The sequence below is a fragment of the Melospiza melodia genome, chromosome Z (genome assembly GCF_035770615.1).
Source record: "Melospiza melodia melodia isolate bMelMel2 chromosome Z, bMelMel2.pri, whole genome shotgun sequence".
NCBI lineage: Eukaryota > Metazoa > Chordata > Aves > Passeriformes > Passerellidae > Melospiza > Melospiza melodia.
This window is the reverse complement of record NC_086226.1, coordinates 31,422,800-31,441,962: the sequence shown is the minus strand read 5'-3', so window position 1 is coordinate 31,441,962 and position 19,163 is coordinate 31,422,800. Positions and strand designations below refer to the sequence as shown.

At 38.2% G+C, this 19,163-nt stretch overlaps 1 protein-coding gene across 1 annotated transcript in view; it reads right to left on the bottom strand.

Annotated features, from left to right (window-relative positions):
* Positions 1–7,985: 7,985 nt before the first annotated feature.
* ITGA1 (integrin subunit alpha 1) overlaps positions 7,986–19,163 on the bottom strand; it is a 73,190-nt gene continuing 62,012 nt past the window's right edge. The window contains exons 25-30 of the mRNA XM_063180278.1: positions 17,945–18,058; positions 16,262–16,366; positions 15,110–15,214; positions 14,373–14,465; positions 12,767–12,883; positions 7,986–12,027 (exon numbers count right to left, since the gene is read on the bottom strand). Coding sequence (XP_063036348.1) covers positions 11,983–12,027; positions 12,767–12,883; positions 14,373–14,465; positions 15,110–15,214; positions 16,262–16,366; positions 17,945–18,058 — 579 coding nt within the window. The 3' untranslated portion in view covers positions 7,986–11,982. The remainder of the gene's footprint in view (positions 12,028–12,766; positions 12,884–14,372; positions 14,466–15,109; positions 15,215–16,261; positions 16,367–17,944; positions 18,059–19,163) is intronic.

The following is a 19,163-nucleotide window of genomic DNA, read 5'->3' as shown; positions in this document are numbered from 1 at the left end:
CATTTGTCAGCAGGTAGTTTTCAACAGGATTTTTTGGACATGGGTTTTATGTGGACATCATGCGGTTAAAGAAATCTCCACCAGGATGTTAAAATCCACTTGATGGAAGTGCAGCAGGGACCTGTCTTTGTACAATTTACATTGGATTCTTTCATTGTATTAACTTTATAGGACACACAGGAGTATTACCCAACCTAATGAAAGAGCTTGTACATGGACTCACTGTGAACACTTCCCAAGACATCGAACTCCAACGCCCTTTTGAAGGCCCTTGGTCAGTCATCACCAGGGACACCTTTGCAGGTCTCTGGGAGCACTCTGTTTCCCTTGCACAGTGTCACAGGAGACCTGCAGACATCTCAGGCAGCAAAAGTGCAGATAATTGAAGCAGTAACATCAGCTTCAACACCCAGACTGGTCCAGGGACAAGTGAGAAAATTGTGATGGGAAGAGCAGCCATGGGAGCTTTTTTTTTCATCTGGGGAGTGTATACATGTATGTGCCACTCCAGGACAAAGGAAAGGAAAATCTATACTTCCACAAGGAATAAGAAGAACATAATTAGTAAATACTGATGAAAGGACAATAAAAAACAACAACAACAAAAAAATCCACATCATAGAGAAAAATGGTTTCTTAATAATGGAATAAACCTAGACTTGCCCTCTGCCCCACCCTAAAATAACCTCCGCAGACTAATGTCTCAGTTTCCTAAGAAACAATGTCTTTGATTCAGTTACATCATTCTAATTATAAATATATCCTTAGGATATGAAACTTTCTTTCTCATCCAGATGCAATGTTGAAGAATAATTTCTCACACACAAAGGCTGTCTCCCTGGGTGCTGCTTCCATGACCAGCATTCTTCAGTGTTTACAAAGAATAGACTGTAGATGAATAAATACTGTGACAATTACTGTATTCTTCAACAATACTCCCTTAAATTAATGCTTTTGTTTTAAATTATTATAAACCATTTGATAATAACCTCATATAATCCTGAACTGTACTTTGCATACATATTATAGGAAACAAGAGTTTTTCTATTGTGCGATATTTCACCTTTTTTGACTCACTTCAGAAATTTTATACATATATTACACATATTCAGGGAAATTATTATTTACTATTGTTCACCTACACTGATAATCAAATTACTCAGAGAACAGTTTGGTTAGTGCTCCTTATCTCTGCACTATAAAATGGGGTCTGATACACACCCTTTGCTGTACACGTGTTTGTTGTTTAATGATGTTTTATAGCGCCTTGTCATGTCTGCTAGTCACTGATCATAGGGACACTTGCCAAAACTACCATATCTGCCTGACCTTATTTGCAAAGTTTCAGGCTTGGTTCTATGCAAATACAGTGTGCACATTAGAATAAATGATTTTGTTATCAAGGGCCAAACAAACTTTCTTTTTCACGGTAAGGACTGTGTGAAGCAGGTTACTTGATCACTATGAAAAGATCACTACAGGTTTTACATTTTCAAGAAAAAAATAGAAGTTGCAGAGTGAAGATAATGAAGAAATCTTGCTTTTAAAAGTTATTCTGGTGAGCACATATTTAATGATCAATTTGACAATTTATGCATGTTATTCTAGCTTTTTAATGTGATGAAAAATGTTCAAATTAAAGCCAACCTTCTCAGAGAAATATGCAGGTATCTCCAATTTTTGTCATTTGCAAGGGCTGACCAGAGAATAAGAGTTTCTGTGGTATTCAAAACTTAGCAGTTATCTGTTAAGGTGTTTTGTGAAGGAAATCTTGGAAAAGTGATCAATTTACACACAGAAAGCCAAGATGAATTGCTCCAGGTCACTCTTTGATTTGTCTGGAGATGCTAGAGGAAAGGGCTACAAATATTAGTTATTGTTTGTAGCACAAAAAACCGTGTCTATAACAGAAATGTTACATTAAGGGCTCCACTGAAGGAAAAAGAACAAACTTCTTAAAAAAAGAAAACCCAAATCTATAAAGGAAATGTTAAAATTATACATGGGAGGATGTAGTTTAGACATTAGTAATAGTTCAGTTTTGAAATAAAACTGGAAAAGGTCAAAAATACACTAATGGCATTTTAGGTATCATGTAGGGAATAAGCAGAGGACAAACCAGCACTTTGCTATGCTAATGTGCAAACCACACATTTTTAATGCTTTTCGCACCTTTGGTTCAATCATTTCAAAGTGCTACACAGGAACTTTCCAGTCTTGGTCTTGCTGTACAGCACCACTCTGGAATTCCTGCTCTGGAACACCAGCATACACTTACCTGTCTCTTGCTGTATTGACTGAACTGTGTATTACCAGCACAGAATATATATGTATATAAAAAAAATACATAGTTTTACCAATTCTTTTTTCAGGTAAGAAAAGCTTAAATCTGTCACGGGGAAATAATATGAATGGGATGTAGTGAAGCCAGTGGAGAAGTGTTCCATTCACCTGTGATCTCAAAAGTGAAGTCCTGCAGCACAGCCCACTAACACAAGCTATGTAATTTCAGGGTCTCTGGAGCAGTTGTTGTGCTACTCCAATTACCAAAGCATTTAATCTTGATACAGCTCCAATAACCACATAAACTCTTACAAATAGTGTTTATCTTTAAAATATTTATCAGTCAGATTTAGAAGTACTGGATGAAAAGACAGGGGCCTCTCTTTCCTTAGAATATGCCTTTGTTTGTTTCTGATCATTTTCGTTTTGAAAAGTTCATAATTGTTTGGATTTTTTCCGAATTAAGATCTATAAATTATTCCTTTTTATTTGCCTGCCATCAAAGTTGCTCAAGAATTTGGTAGATAATTTTTAGTAGATAATTTTTAGCAAACCTGACTCCCTTAATTTCCACTGAATCCCTCTGAATTTTAACTAATTATGTGGGAAATATTTTAGTCTTACTGCATTATTTTGTGATGGATTTGTTTTCCCTCTTTTTTCCTTCTAAGATTGTTTGCAATTTGGGTGTGTCAAGCTAATGTAAAGTAATATTGAATATAAAAGAAACTGTTTAGTATATCTGTAACTGCTGAACTGGACCTATTCTTTCCTAGTTATTTGCTACATTTTGTAGGATTAGATACAGTTAAAGATGAAAACATCACAAAGGGGGTGGAAAATGTGGTAATGTGATTTAGTAGACTCTAAAAAAGCATTCACATTATCACAGAATTAATTAAATTGGAAAAGAATTCTGAGATCACCAAGCCTATTCCAATGTCTAATCACCCTTTCTGTGACAAAATACCTCCTGATGTCCAATTTCAACCTCTCCTGGTGCAGCTTGAGCTTATGTCCTCTCATCCTCTCACTGCTTGAATGGCAGAGGAGGTCAACGCCCTTCCAGCCACAGCCTCCTTGCAGGGAGTGATGAGGTCCCCCCTGAGCCTCCTTTTCTCCAGGACAAACACCCCCAGCTCCCTCAGCTGCTCCTCACAGCACTTGTGCCCCAGAGCCTGCCCCAGCTCCATTGCCCTTCTCTGGGCTCTCTCCAGCCCCTCAGGGCCTTTCCTGCAGTGAGGGCCCAGCCCTGGACACAGCACTGGAGGTGTGGCCTCAGCAGGGCCCAGCACAGGGGGACAATCCCTGCCCTGGCCCTGCTGGCCACAGCATTGCTGATCCAGGCCAGGATGCCATTGGCCTTCTTGGCCACCTGGGCACAGCCTGGCTCATGTCCAGCTGCTGCCACCAGCACCCCCAGCTCCTTTCCAGCCACTCTGCCCCAGCCTGTGGAGCTGCCTGGGGCTGTTGTGACCCAAGGGCAGGACCTGGCACTGGGCTTTGTTGAACCTCACACCACTGGCCTCAGCCATGATCCAGCCTGCCCAGATCCCTCTGCAGGGACTTCCTGCCCTCCAGCAGATCAACAATCCCACCCAAACTGGTGTCACCTGCAAACTGAGTGAGTGCCCCTGGTCACTTATCAAGGTCATTGATCAAGCAGAACTTGCCCCAGTATTGAGAGCTGGGGAATAGCACTAGTGACCAAATAAAATCTACAGAACATGCACACCTTTGCACATGGCTGATGGCACCATTTCAGTCATGTGCCACCAAACCTCAGAAGTGCATGTCCTGTCTTAGCACATGGCATCTCTTCCATGACCATCCCACCAGCCCTTCATGCAAAGAACTTTTCAGATTTTATTCCAGTTTTTGAGGGCTGTCCTGGTTCCTCCCAGGACAAATTTTCTTTGAAAATTAATAAGATTTTTGCAAGCTGGTAAGGAATACATTATAAAAACATTAATAATAAAAGGAAGACGAAGGAAAAACTTCATTCATTATTGAACTCAATGGGGGAAATGTTGTTTCAAAGATGAGGAAAAGGTTGATGCCCTTAATGCTTTCTTTGCTTCAGTCTTTAACTGTAAGACCAGTAATCATCAGGGCAAGCAGCCCCCTGAGCTGCTTGACAGGGATGGGGAGCAGAACAGACGCCTGCAATCCAGGAGGAAGTAGTCAGTGACCTGCTGTGCCACTCAGACAACGGGACCAGAAGGGACCCACCCAAGGGTACTGAGGGAACTGTCAGACATCACAGGTTTAGGAAAGGCAAACCCTGCCTGATCTTCTTTGATGGCCTGGTGACACACCTGATGGATGAGGGAAAGGCTGTTGATGTTGTCTACCTGGAGTTCAGTAGAGCCTTTGACAGTGTCTCCCACAGCATTGCCCCGGAAAAGGGGCTTGGACAGGAGCATCTTTGCTGGGTTAGGAACTGGCTGGATGGGCCCAGAGAGTGGTGGTGAATGGTGCTGCATCCAGCTGGTGGCCAGTTATTTTTGGGCTTCCACAAGTCTCGCTGTTAGGCAAGTGCTGTTCAATATGTTTATTATCCTGATCAATATCTTAAAGATTTGAACGAGGAGATTGACTATACCCTTACTAAATCCAGAGTCTATGCCAAGTTGGGCAGAAGTGCTGATCTGCTGGAGGGCAGGAAGTCCCTGCAGAGGGATCTGGGCAGGCTGGATCATGGCTGAGGCCAGTGGAGTGAGGTTCAACAAGGCCCAGTGCCAGGTCCTGCCCTTGGGTCACAACAGCCCCAGGCAGCTCCACCTCCACAGGCTGGGGCAGAGTGGCTGGAAAGGAGCTGGGGGTGCTGGTGACAGCAGCTGGACATGAGCCAGGCTGTGCCCAGGGGGCCAAGAAGGCCAATGGCATCCTGGCCTGGATCAGCAATGCTGTGGCCAGCAGGGCCAGGGCAGGGATTGTCCCCCTGTGCTGGGCCCTGCTGAGGCCACACCTCCAGTGCTGTGTCCAGGGCTGGGCCCTCACTGCAGGAAAGGCCCTGAGGGGCTGGAGAGAGCCCAGAGAAGGGCAATGGAGCTGGGGCAGGCTCTGGGGCACAAGTGCTGTGAGGAGCAGCTGAGGGAGCTGGGGGTGTTTGTCCTGGAGAAAAGGAGGCTCAGGGGGGACCTTATCACTCTCTACAGCTGCCTGAAAGGAGGCTGTGGCCGGGTGGGGTCAGTCTCTTTTCCCAGGAAACCAGCGAGAGGATTAGAGGATGTAAGTCCAAGCTTCTCCAGAGGAGACTTAGATTAGAAATCAGGGACAATTTTTTCACAAAATGGGTGGTTAAGCATTGCAGTGGGCTACCCAGGTAATAGCAGAATCACTGTCCCTGGTGGTGCTCAAGAAATGACTGGACATGGCAATTTGTGCTGTCGCTTGCTTGAATACTGTATTGTCAAAGGGTGAACTTGATGATTTTGAGGGCTTTTCCAAACTTAACAATTCTATGATTGTTAACTATGTTGTAGCAGAATGTTATGAAGCATATGTTATTCTCTAATATTTGTTGGCTGGGTTCTATAGGCAATTTTCCAAATACTGGGAATTCATGACACATGGGAGCCAGGACACTGAGTTAACTTTGGTACTTGCTCCAAATTAACAGCAAAAACCAATTCAGTAGTTTCTGAGATTCCTAAGATTTTCAAAACCTTCCTCACCAGAGCTCTTTTTTTTTTTTTTTTTTTTTTTTTTTTTTTTTTCTGGCTAACAGGGTCACTGGAAGTTTTACCTGAACCCTAAAGGTTTTGAGATGCAACAGCATCTATTCTGGCACAGTGAAAAATGGCTGAGGTTGGAGTCATAGGCTTCTGTCACTGGAATTTTATGAGCTGACATCTAAGAAAGTGAGCTATTAGTGGCTATTAGTTTAGACCATGAGAAAAGAAAAATGACAAAGATTTCTTGGTCTGTTTTCCAAAATGATAGAAAGTAATTTACATTTCTCAGACTATGTCTACTGTCACAGAATTGCTGTACTTTGAACACTCTTCAGGGAAAACTGAGGACATCCTCTTTTTCATCTTAATGATTCTGATCAAGTGAAAATATGTTGTAATGGAAAAATAATGTGAAGAAACTTTCACTAGAGAAAGAGATTCTATTCCTTTATCCCAGGAAGAATAACAATACCCAGAACATGAATAAATCTTAAGGACCATAGGTAATACTGAACTAGATAGGCGAAGCTTTGCAATAAGTATTAACTTCCAATATCAAATCAAACTGAACCATAACCAAGAAGTGTGATTTCACTACCACTGAAAAGCGAAAGAGTGGATGAAGGGGATGGACAGTGTGCCAAGACAGCTGGCTTGCTGGATCTGTAAGTCAATCTACTTTGAATACTTCTGCTCCCTATCTCATGTCTTTGAAAATCCCCAGGAGATGCAACATTCAGTGAGCCCTTGAGGAATGTCTGTCCTTTCTGAGAATGCTCAGAAACTGAGAAAAGAAGAAGGGCAGAAGGGTAAGAGCAAGCAGGGAAAAGCAGTAAGTAGCTCTATTACACCATTGTGCTAGAGTCAGAATCAAAATCTGCCTTTTAAGGTCTTTCACTCAATTTTTTTTTTTAAACTGAATGAACAAAATCAAGTATCTCTGAAGTGTCAGCCCTCAGTCTTTCTAACTAAAGCATGATTTCACAGATGATAGCTCATTTTATCTCCCACTTTTTAAAGCAGAATCCAATTGTGCTGTCTAAATTGTGGTATCAGCCATTTGTTACTAAAACTTCATCAGCACTTTAATCTGTACGACTCTCTATTGTTACAGGGCTCAAACCACACCCACTGCATGAAATTATATTATCTCTGAACTGTGAAGTGCTAAGTCCTGCTTCTGATAAACACAATGAATTATAATCCAATTCTGTGAAAATCACACATCACATTACAGTTCTTGCTGTGAGGAAGTAATTCTGGTGAATTCCACTGAAAAGTAATTTAGACCGACCAACCAACCAACCAACCAACCAACCAAAACTAGAAATGGATTCCCCCCCCCCCCCCCCCCCCCGATTTTCATTGAAATGCTCCCATTGGGCAAGGTCCAGCAAACTCTTAATGATCAGATACATACAGAGTAGTTAATTTGGTAAGCACTCCCCCATGACTAGACAGGATGTTGCTGTTAGAGAACTGTGATTCAGCATCAAAGCAGTCTTCTATGAGAGAACAGTTATTACATATTTTCCAATGTTTTCTAAAAGTTAATGGTGATATAAAATGTATAATCTTTGTCTTCTAGGAAGTTTTGATACAAACATTTTCTAGGTCTAAGGACATTAATGAGAATCATATATAATTATGCAAGACCATAAACTATTTGGGTTACAGGAATAAATTGTAAGAGGAATCTCTGGACAGGAAGAATGGTTAGATGAACAAATGAATGTGTCTCTCAACTTTTATTTAGTGTCATGGAAACAACTCTATGCCAGGAAGTCATATGATCTTCTAAAAAGGTTTCAAACATGGATATAAGCACAAAGTCCATGGAACTAATGACAATGTATTTCTGACAGCTTGACCGCATCAAGCTTTCCTGGATGTTATGCTGTACAAGAATGCTTGTTTCTGCAATGCCTTTCTATTGACAGGCAGATGAATCTGTTTTTAGGTGCTGAGATGAGTTAATAGTATTCTTATATCAATAACAAGTAAACAAACTACACAGGAGACTTTTTAAACTCTTAATTTCTTTTTTAATCAATAAAGCACATGGAATACTTATACAGGAAAAAGAAAATGCTGTGCAGAATGTTGTGGTTTTCTTAAAAAGTATGTAAATCCCCGTTTATTCCTGTTAAGTGGTATAGTTAAGAGCAGTAGATTCTGATTATCTTATCTGCCTCTATTTTTGAATGGGTCATCATCTATACAACAGGCAATTGAAGAAATTAACCAATTAGGTTATGCAGAATTCATTAGATGAATATGACCCTAACTCCAGCCTTTTGGTGTCAGGTGAGATGAAAACCCTTGGATTCAGTTTAGGGTGGATTCCCCTGACTCAAGCTCTGAAGAAGAGGAACACAATACTCAAAATGATTCAGCACAGGATATGTACTAAAGGGCTCAGGTAAGGGGTCAGGGTATGTGGGTTGTGTCTGTAGTAATGGCTCATAGTAATGACTTAGAGTGAAACCAGACAAGGAAAGGAACTGCCCACAGAGCACAAACAGCTGCTCAAGATTGCTCCAATGGAGATGCTGTTTCCTAAGACTTCTAAAATCATGTATGGGATCAGCAACCTCTAGAACAACCTGATATTGAGGCAGGAGAGTGCAGAGAATCCCAACCCTATAGAAAAGTAACTTGTCCATTTCCATTAAGTTACCTACTTCAGTGCTGAAGTTAGGAACTGAGCTGGGTGGGCCAGAATCCTTTAGTTGCCTAATTTCTATTTACACACCAAATTTATTATTAATTTTTACAGAAATTTGTTTCAATAAAAGATATTTATCTTCATAGTTATTAGAATCACATTACAACCCTATTGTGTCTATTTTTAGGAATAAAACTGGTTACATGCTGTAAAATTAGGTTCTGGTACCTTTAGTACCTGCCAAATTTAAGTGAGATGTTCCTGATGCTTGCAATATTGCTTTCAGTAGGTTTTTCTGTTGTATATCATGAAAAGCAGTAAAATACTGCTCTTCCAGTGCTGTGTGGAAAGGCTAGTATGGATAAAAATAACAAGTTTACTAATGGCTAAGAATAGTGTAAGAATAATGTGCTATAGTGCTATCCCCTTGACATACTTGTACGTATGTATGTATACTTATCTTTTAAATAGATATTATACATGATAATAGGACAAATGTGCAAAAAAGAGAAAGCATCATGAAAGAGAAAAGCGGTGTGATTATACAAAGCTTATTACTGTTTTTACAGTGCAAAGAAAGTCTAAAATGAAACACTGATCTTGATCTTAAACATACTCTACATTGATAAATACTATTGATTTATTTTTGCATAGTCTTCATCTAGGGAAATAGACTGTTCTTGACATGTATTTTTCAGTTAGGCTGATGCTTTAAAGTAAGATATGAAATGTCACGGGAAAAATGAAAAGCTCTGGTTATCAGCTTATCATAACTAAATAGTGAAAGACTTAAAAGTACGCTGCCTAAGAATTACGTGTGTCTTACACAACTTGTGAGTAATTTCATGAAGCCAGGAAAAATGACCTCATTGTTAACAAACGGAATGAATAATAATAAATACAAGTATTTCCTCATCTACCATAGATTTCCTATGTGTGCATAGGTGAGTCACAATTCCTTCAAAATTCTGTTCCTTTACAAACTTATTAGAGCTTGACAACACTGCTATGCCTTTTCAGAGATACTGTGAGAAAAAAAAAATTACAATGCCAACATGTTCAAATGCTATGACGACAGGTGCTATTTAATTCTTTCAAACAAATGGGCAAAATAATACATTTTCCTAAAGTAAAACCTACATCTTACATGGAACTGAAATCACTGCTGTATTAATTTGTCTTCACAGTTCAACTAGATTTTTGGTTTCTTTCACAATGAAAGAAGCAGGGTTTCTATCTACAATTCCCCTATGTCACTTTTTTGCTTCCATTCATGTGTTCTGTGCTCAGAGCCCTTTCAGGCAGGGGGCCCTTCCAGCTGTCCAGATGAGCACAGCAGCCACGTCCCACTGCCTCAGCAGATCTCCCAGGCTCTGCAAAGCACAACCACCCACAGTGTTCCCACGGAGGGCTCTGCCCTCTCCTCTGACTCATTCTGCTACCTTCAGCAGACTGCTGCTCTGAAATAACCACCTTTCCCACAGACTCATGAGAAACTGCCAGCACTTTCAAACTCAATCCCACTTGTTGTGTTCACATAAGCTAGCCTTTCCCAATAACTACTTTCTCTAACTTAGGAACTAAATAAAAGGCACTGAAAAGAGACAACACCTTTCAAGCAATGAAACACCTTCTGGCACACTGTGAGAGTTTTACTTGTCAGCATGTTCACCCCAATCTATATTCTCTTCTTGAAAAATAAGTGTTTGTAAAATTTTTTGCTCTTTTTTAAGCTATTACTATAAAGACAGTGATAAGCAAAAACCTTTTAGAAAACTGCCTTTTTTTTTTTTTTTTTTTTTTTTTTTCCCCCTCAGTGCTATTTGTCCCAAGAGGAGGAACAAATTTTCCTGGCTTCCTTAGCAAGGCAAAGCTTTTCTGCCAACAAATATGTCTTACAGAACTTAGAACACCTCCTCAGCATTTTCTGATCTACTGGCAATCAATACTGAGTCATGCTGAGGCAGCATTACAGTTTGCCAGCATGCATCCTTTTTCTCCTGTTAATTTCATGTGGCTCCAAGAAACACAGGAAGCGCTCAAGGTCATGGCACAGCCATGAGCCTCAAGGAGAGATCCTCATGGGAGGAAGACAAGTGCATGAAAGAAAGGAAGAAACTGAATGATCTAAATAGAAAGAAAAAAAATTCTTAAAGAAACCTTTTGCTATCTACATTTCAGTGTATTCTCATATAAACTTTTAATCTTTGACACAAAATAAACATCATTTTTAAGTGCTTATTCAGTATGCAAATTCTTCATCACTTCTTAAATTCCTAAGTAATAAAGATGAGCTGTGACTTATAATACTAGAAGAAGCTTGCCAGTGCTGAATTTCCTATCTGTGCTCTTTTGATAATTTTAATTTTGTACACTTTAAATTCATTGGATTAAATAGCTACACAAGAAATTTACAGTGACAGTTTATGAAGCACCCTGCTGGCTACTCCAAGATATACAGCAAGAGTCAAACTTTCAGGGTGCCTCTAAACATTTTCTGCATAAATATGGGCATTTCAATTTGCAGATAAAATTATGCCCCTGCTTATTTGAGTACAGTGTGCAATCAGATGGGCTTGAATGATTTGCATGTTTTTAGGCCTGCCAAAAATATATTTCAAGTTTAAACAGTTATGTGGTTTAATGGATCAACCCTTTATGGTGCTTGACCATAAAAGTCTCTTTCTTGGAGTATCCTTCATTCAGCTGGACGTGCTAAAATGAGCAGAAAGAGAAATCCATGGTATTTCAGTAATTTTCACCCAATATTTTGGAGGTGTTTCTGTCTTCTGAGTTGCCATTGCATCAGCTATCACAGAGGATTTGGTGCATTGTCAAAGTTCACATGTTCTGCCTTGTGAATTGAGAATCTGCTTCCACAGAACCGACATTAGGAGGGAATTTTGAAAAGTATGCATTTTCCTTTTGAAAATCATAAGGTGATAAAAAAGACCGGGATTGCTACATACGAGCTGACCTGTTGTGTAATTTGGAATGAAAAATGATTCAACATACATAGGTATATAAAAATATGATTACAAACTTGCCATATTCAAAAATCATTAGAATCTTTCAACTCAGTTATTCTCCAAAAATGAGCAATGCTTAAAGGCATATTCTGGAAGATCAAAAAATGCTGCAAGGTTGTTAATTCTTTTTTTGCATAATTTCTTTGCATGTGTTCTTGATTTTCTTCTTGTTTTTCTGCTTCTTGGTTTTTTTTCATGCACCAGCATTTGGAAAGCATTGTAACGACCGCATATAAGTTCATAATTTTACAGTAACATTTTGGAGGCAGACCTGAGCAAAATTTTCTCTGTTTTTTTAATTTTATTTTTTTTTTTTTTTTTTTTATTTCTCCATTTTCTTCTTTAATGGCCTTTTGAAAAATCCAGCCTGCAAAAAAGAAAAAAAGTTACTAAGAATTGCTCAAACCATATAAACCATAATGTCTACATTCATGTGTTGGTTCTTATTACTATTTTAATACTTGCCCTGCTATACAAAGTTAATGAATACTTTATCACATCACTGTTTTTCCTGGAATAGAAAAACTAAGTACCATTAATATATAGTAGAGTGCTGAATCATTGCTTTGCTCACATATTGTCAAGGATTAAAGTGCTTAATAGTAATCAGTTAATCAGTTGAATAAATAATATTTTATTTTATAATGTAAAAATTTTCAAGAGAATATGCATGTTGAAATTTTTTAAGCTGTAACCTTCTAACTTAATTTTGAGCAAAATATTTAGCCTGGAGAAGAGTGCCCACTTGTGGCAAGACATACACCACAGGGCCTAGCATCTCTTGCACAACAGAAAAAAACCTAGCTGACGGAGGTCACAGCCAAAGCTGATAGAAAAATTCCTTAAGAAACCCTTACTCATACTAAAATATATTCTTTTTTTTCTTTCCCTAACATAATGGCAATATAGGTTTGAATCAGGAAGCACCACTCACTCCACATTAGAAAAAGACAGTGTTATTTTGTAATTTTTTCAAGATTTCACAATACTACTTTATCTACAACTAGATAGAATTATTGTCTGTGAGGTTCTAGTTATGAGAAAGAAATGATGGAGAATTTGAGCATGTTTGTTCAGGCTCCTGAAGACAAGGAGGTGCAGCTTACCTTCCACAGAGCAAATATAAGCAATGCAAGAATCAAGAGTCCGGCGAAGATACTCAGGAGGATAACCCATAAGGGGACTGTACCCGGTGGGTGTTCTTTGGAAATCTTGATCATGGTCTGCAAAGTGTTTAGAACATAAGCAATAAATAATGTGTCCTTCCAAAATATCAAAACAGCAGCAGTGATTAATCCATTTGCAGTGATTTCCCAGGGTACCACTTCATTTTACCAACAGGAATTAGTAGGAGGGAATTAAGAAAATAATCTCCAGCATGAAAGGCTGGAGATTATTTACGCAATACTTTGCACTTTTGTAAGTGCACTCATTTATGAGAGTGGCACTGCTACAAGTCAATGATCATTGTGCTAAAGGATGCAGGACTGAAATAATGAGCAGTGGAAGAATAAGCTAAGGAGTTTCTTCAGTACACTCTTCCTCACTCAGTGCCAGCCTCCCTGAAAGATGGAGGTAAGCCTAAGTGCAAAAGTCTGTGTAGAAACTAACTTGATTTTAAACATGGCATATCTGGTGTAAACCCAACAGAAACAAGTAATCAGTTTTTAATAAATGTGACCATGCAGGAGTTTGAATTGACTAAAGAATTTATTAGAGACCAACTTTGTAGTTAAAAAGAACATTGAAGAACTGAACACTAAGCATGAAATTATGTCCCTGAAAAAGTTAAATCTGAAATTCCTTGTTTCTCATTATCTGCAAGCCTCTCAGCTGTGTTTTTACTCCTGGACTGAATTTTTATCTGTCACTTAAAAGAAATTTCTAGACACAAAACCAGCTAACAATGGACCACTGATTTTTGCATTTTCAAAAATATTTTGTGCAAGATGTATTTCACATTGAATATTACTTTTCTAAATGTTGGAATATTAACAATAAAAACTCATAATAAGATTTCTGCTTAAAAAATGGACACTGTAGTAAATAAGCTCCTCCATGTAAAAGTTATCATAAAAGACAATTGTTTAAGCACTATAAATGTTTGAAATTGAGAGTAGTTAAAGGATGAATAATACCTCTAACAAAATTTTAGACATTTCTCTTTATATCTGAAGCCACTATTATCATGTTATATATTTCCTTATCTACAAAAATCATAACAAAGTTCTGAAAAATAAAAGATCCTGTTTCAAATCTATATCCTGGGTTACAAAGTAAAAGGAAACAATAAATAAGGAAATAGTAAAGAAAATACCACGTATGATCAGTTTGAATTGACTCACAACAATTTCAATTGTTCAATTGTTCAATTGAATTGACTCAGAACAATTCAAATACTATTGATTCCTGAAAAGAATTTTAATTATATTTTTAATTTACATAGCTGCAGTAAGTATTTATATTATAGCAAGCAGAAAAAATTCAGATAGTACTTATCCTTGCCTAACTACATTGGAGGGTACTGGGCTTTTGGTATTATTTTCTGACTAATTCTCACATTTCTACTGCAATACAAAATCACTTCTGCTTAGAGTAGGATAATGCATTACTAAAAGTAGCGATCAGTTCATGAGTATTGGATGAAAATGAATGATTCCATAGCACAAAAAGTTCTATGAAGAACAAATACATCAATGATCCCATTCTTACCTCCAGTTTTTGATGGTCATTTCTCAAAATCAGTGATGAGTTCTCACTCCTAAGTAATGCTTTCACAACAAGGGTTAAGCTGTGAATACTGGCCTGAAAGAAGAGAGTAGTTCCTTTGGTTTACAGTTAGGTATTTTTAGTAGAAAGCTTTGTAGCAATGAGAGGAGTGAAGGAAAAACCTAATGCTTTGGGGGATGCTGAAAAACATAAAAGTCAGTGAAACTGCTCATGTATGTCACCTCCAGCACACATTATTGCTTGAAAGACAGCAATATTACTTTTAAAGGGTAGATAGCAGAGATTTCAAAAAAATATTAATTAATTCTGGAATACTAATGACTCTCTTCTGTTTTTTTTAAATCAAAAATATTCTTTCTAGAGTTGAGAAATCTTCATAGAGTAAGGCTTACTTAAAAATATGTGCTCCTTCTTCTATCTGCTGGATTAGATGTGGATGCATAAGTAGCAATTAGAAAAGGACCATCAATACAGAATAAGTAAGGGGTGCCCTCTCACCATGATTCTAAACTCAGGCTAAATTATAAGTACTTACTTTAGGGATAAGAAAGTGCATGAGACCCAGTTTTAAGAAAATTTTAAAATAGCAAAAGAAACTACTTCAAATACTAGAGGAGACATTTAAGAAATTGAAAGACACAATTTTAATAGACATTAGAAATATTGGCTTAAGTTTCTCAAACCCAAAAGTTTTCTGAATACAAACAGGATTTACTTACTTTTATGATGGTAGGTTTCCATACTCTCAAAGAAACATTCACTTGATATATGTCAGATGGGACCAGGGCACAATTAATAGAGGCACAGCTGTATGTATCACAGTCCTATTTAAAAGGGACCACCATGAGGAAATAGGAAGAGACTTTTCACATCATTAAAATGAAGCCATGTAAACTACTATATATACAGACCACTTGCTTTGACACCAATAATAAACTGGTATTAATTACTGTAGCTTTTTTTTGTAAAAATGACACTGCAATATATAAAAAAAGTTGAGATATTTGTGCTGTGCTAGAATAGACTCAGTTTTTGTAGGATGGCAAGCCCTGAGGAATCTCTCTTGCTGTAGCTATGGAGCGAAAGTCATCACAGAACTCCTAAGGGATGCACAGCTTGTGAAAGCAAGTGTTTTTCTACCAATACTGTTATGGCTCTTCTGAAGTGCTTTTCAAATCTTGCGACACCTGAATCTCTCAAGCAGGGAAATATATGTGTGTGAAAATTTGAGTAGCTTTACTTCCTAGCTGTAAGTATAGCAGGATTATGTTGCAAAAAGTTGGAAACCGTCACTTAGGCTAGACTTTTTTCACCTCTGTGAAGGACAATGATAAGCATGGCAAGATACTCTTCTCATGGTTTCATTGGCACCAGAAACTCCACTTGCATCTCTGTGCTGAGGACACCTTCCCCCCGACCTGCTAACATAACTACAGCATCAAAATCCCTTTGTAGCTCTTTCATCTAAATGTGAAGGGCTAGTCCTTTCCACTTGAAATCATCAATTACAGTTGCATGGAAAATCTGCCAGGTCTACTGGATGTCTAAAGAAGCTGAAAGGGACATAAGAAGCATTTAAAATATTCCTATTTATTAATTACAATGGAAAAATGGACAGTAATGATTTACTAAGCTGTCAAATGTGCTACTGCTATTTACATATTTTTTAAATTAAACCACAAATTACCTAAATTTAGTTCCACATTGAGTTTTGCTCTAGTTGACATAGAAAAGGTTTTCTAAGTTATTAAAACAAAGTCAGTTTCCAAATGATACAGTTTCAGAGCAGTTTTTACACATCTTTTTAAGAAGTACTCAGCTCCAAGACCTGGATTCATGTCTGCAGTGAATGTATATATGAATAGGCTTACCATAATTGTATCCCTTGTAGGTTCCTTTATTTTTGACAGCACAAATGGTTTCCCAGTGCCAATCTTTAAGGGATCTACAGGGTAACTACTTTGGCAGATGGCATTCTGTAAGCAGAAATACAAACAATATTCCTATTGTCTGGATATGCAATCTATTACAAAAAATGATCTGAAAGCAAGTCAACATTGATAATATTTAATTTAATAACATTTATAATGTTTAGTAGCCACTAAAATAAAATAGCATATTGCAAGAGTGCAGAATAGGAAATTCAGATGTCTATGTATTGAAGTATTATTATTCAAACAGCACATGAAATATTTATGAGATAATTTAACCTAAACTCTATGCAGCTACTTAAACATCTGTACAAGCAAACAAGAGCTTCCTGCAAGATGACCATTATGTGAACCAGCAAGAGTTGGCTATTAAATGAGCTAAACAGCTTTTGCATGGGAAACCACAGAGGTTCTGCCCTAGCAAGCAGACAGGCAGGTTAAGTGCAGGATGCAGAATCCTCACTGGCAATATCCAGGGAGGGGGAGTGGATGCTGGAGCACTGAGGGATCTCTGTGACTGCTAGGAAAGCCTTTGGTGTCTTCAGTGTTGGGGAATTGATTTTTTTCAGTCAGGTCGTTGACTTTCACACTGCTAGCATGAAAAGAATACAAATCCTCTGTAATGCACTTTGTCACTTTACTATCACTAGGTGTAGCTAGCAGGACATGAAATTTGTGTCTTAGAAAAAACAAGATTTACTGAGTTTATGTGCAAATGTGTCAAATGGGGTGATTGACTAGGAATGACAATAATGGGGAAAGGAAATCAAGGACAGACAGAACTTCATTTGTATTCCAAATATGGGAGTTTTTTGCTCATTTGATATTTGTTTTGTTTTAAAGTGAATCTCATTCATATATTTTGGTTTATTTTTCAGTTCGGCAACACCAGAAAACTAAGTGAAATTATTAGCAGGGAGGTTCATGCCTATATGTCTCTGGGTGAAAGAATAAAGAAAAGGTTTAGGTCACTACTTAGTGAAAGTTGGGTTTTTCAGCCATGTAGTTATTGATACAGCTCTAGCTATAATATCTACAGCTCTAGCATAATGGAATTTGTTGGAATTGTGATCTCTGCCAGTTGCACTGGAGAACTGAAATGGAAAAAATCAAATGAGGGCCGCAGTGAAGAGCATTTGAAACATATGACCTACCATCCCCTTCAAGAAGTCTCAGTGCCCCAGAGAAGGAAGAAGCCAGAGGACTGCTAGTGCTGGAGAGCAGACATGCATGAAAGTTAATTTCAGTTCCCGAAAGAAGAGAAGTGTCAGGAGGTTGGGCTCTAGATGGACACAGCAGAATTCGAGCATTTGCAATAAGCACTTCCAACAGCGAAGAGAATATGAGGCTCACGTCTGAGTCTGGACATCTCAGCACTTGCAATATAACAAACTAGCCTTGTAACAGTGCAGCTATTGTTCAACACCATATTAAATCTGCTTGTTTCCTTTTATGAACATTTGTCCCTCTGTCTTATGCACCTCTGCACATACTTTAAAAAAAACCAGTATCTTGTTATTTAGAGTAAAAGCAATGCGTAATCCCAAATGCCTGCAATTTGCAGTTCCTTAAACATAAATTTCAAATTTAAATTTATCATAAAAATAGAAATTCCTATCTTACCTGAGAATGTGACAATGCAGTAAGGTAGAGAAGAGTGTTTTTGGCAGCTGTTACATTGGGAAATAAGATCTGCAGTGTGAGGTTTGGCATTGGAAAGTGTTCACCTTTTTCAATCTATAAAAAAAGAAAAATATTTTGACTAGTACTTTCCTCATTTTGCTGGAATTTGCTTGTGAGTTTTTTTCCTTTCCTGTGTTTTTATTTTCTTCTGTTCATTTTTACATTTCCACAGTTAGTTATGCAAAAAGTGCTTTATAGGGGAGAGAAGCCACTGTATCAGTGGTGGCTCCTGCTGGTTCCTCCTCAGGTGTGCTTAGGTAATTGCTCTTGTGCTCACCTCTCTCCTGTTCCTCTCTCCTGTTCTCTCTGAGAGAACACATCTGTAAGCAGCAGCTTTTTCTGGAAAGACCTGCTATGGTGGAGGATTGGGTAACCACCTAGGTGGAATTGCTGGCAGGGGAATTGGTGATATCATCTCTGAAGTGGACAAACTTAATAAATGCTCAAGAACCTTTTAAACTTTTGCCATCCTGGCTACTTATTTGTGATTAGCTGCTTGCAAAGAGGAGTTTTACTTTACAAGATCATAAATGGTATGCTCTGCAATCCAGCAGCTTTTTGACTCAGAAAACATAGATTGGCAAATTAGATGAATAATGCCTTAGATGTCCACAATAGACAAAGAGAAAAGGTAGCTGGGAAAAAATACTGTAGTGGCTTAAAAGAAAAGGAAAAAAAACCCTTTGTCATTGCTATTTAGTGAGAACAAGAATTTTATCATATCCCATTTTTTACAGACGGAAGTTGATTTAGAGACTTCTATGCTTCTATATGGGACCCTTGATCAGTTTTGTATTTGATAGTGGGAAACAGGATGCTCTCAAGATAACACAATTCAGTTTTGCTGCAACTTTAGGTTGGACTTTTTGTCACAGAATCATAGCATTGTGGACTGGTTTAGGTTGGAAGAGACCTTAAAGATCATCTGAAGTTCCAAGCCCCTGCCATGGGTAGGTATACCTTCCTTCCACTAGAAGATGTTGCTCAAATATGGCCTTGAACACTTCTAGGGATGGGACATCCACAACTTCCCCAGTGCCTCACCCCATAATATCCAATCTTAACCTATCTCTCATTCAGTTAAAAGCCATTCCCTGTTGTCTTATAATTACCTGTCCTTGTCAAAACAACTTCTCCTGCACTCTTGAAGCCTCCCGTT